Source organism: Cryptotermes secundus, unplaced genomic scaffold (genome assembly GCF_002891405.2).
Source record: "Cryptotermes secundus unplaced genomic scaffold, Csec_1.0 C38324312, whole genome shotgun sequence".
In the NCBI taxonomy this organism is placed as follows: Eukaryota; Metazoa; Arthropoda; class Insecta; order Blattodea; family Kalotermitidae; genus Cryptotermes; species Cryptotermes secundus.
This window is the reverse complement of record NW_019770455.1, coordinates 1-933: the sequence shown is the minus strand read 5'-3', so window position 1 is coordinate 933 and position 933 is coordinate 1. Positions and strand designations below refer to the sequence as shown.

Here is a 933-nt window from a genome sequence, read left to right as displayed (position 1 = left end):
AGCATGTTCCACCAAAACATCAATTAACTTTCAGTGGACTAGACAGCATTATATCCCAGAATGTAGAACTCCTTATGATACTTTAGCATTGATTTATCCATGAACCAACCAACAGAATTGGAAGTATTGTCTAACAAATTATCTGGCAGTAGAACGTGAAGACTCAGCACTAGTAATACCAAAGCCAACCATTGGACTTGAGTCTAGTTCAAATCCATCTCATATTATATCCCAAGATTATCCCTTCATTCCTTCCTGCACATTACAAAATGAGTACCTTGGTATGTAATGCCCTGGAATTGAAAGCTAACACCAGTAGTACTGAATGTTGTCATTACTCTTAAAGCAAGTTACAGTCATGGTGTGATCTCTGTTACTTTCAGGATGAGAAGGAGCTTATTTGCAATCTCTCACCTGCCATGGATGGACCTGAAGCTCTGGTGGATGCAGATGAGTACCTCCAACCCAAATCGCGTGCTCCTCTTGCACCAGCACTGACAACATCCAGCTCGTCCTCATCTCCACCTCGCACGCCCATCAAAACGTGCTGGCCAGCAGGAACACCAGTGCCTGCTGAGTCTCCCACACCCCAGAATCAGCAGAACTGGGACCGGGAGCTGATGCGATATGCATGTGGGCTTTCTGAAGACCCACGTACAGCAGTAATGCGCCATCTCAATGGACAACCAGCCCATCATCACCATGGTTCTGATGGTAGTAGCTCTCGGTACTGCAGTGATCCTCTCAAGATGGTTGGAAATAGGGGTAAGTGCAGCATCTAGTAGACTTCTCAGCCCTGAGAAACCAGTCCCTATTGAGACTGGAAAACTGTGTAACAGTGGAAGTAGCATATTTTCCTAATTCATTTTCTCAAGTTTCTTTCATTTCATTGGCCATTATGTTCGCTTATTGGAAATTACTTACTTACTTACT

The 933-nt window shown here is 44.1% G+C and overlaps 1 protein-coding gene across 1 annotated transcript; it reads left to right on the top strand.

Moving 5' to 3' along the window:
- Positions 1 to 383: 383 nt before the first annotated feature.
- Positions 384 to 797, top strand: LOC111875129 (epidermal growth factor receptor-like; the record flags this gene model as incomplete). The annotated part of the gene is made up of 1 exon (XM_023871193.2): positions 384 to 797. A coding segment is annotated over one exon (399 nt), but the record flags the coding sequence as incomplete, so codon positions are not given.
- Between the last annotated feature and the right edge of the window lie 136 nt (positions 798 to 933).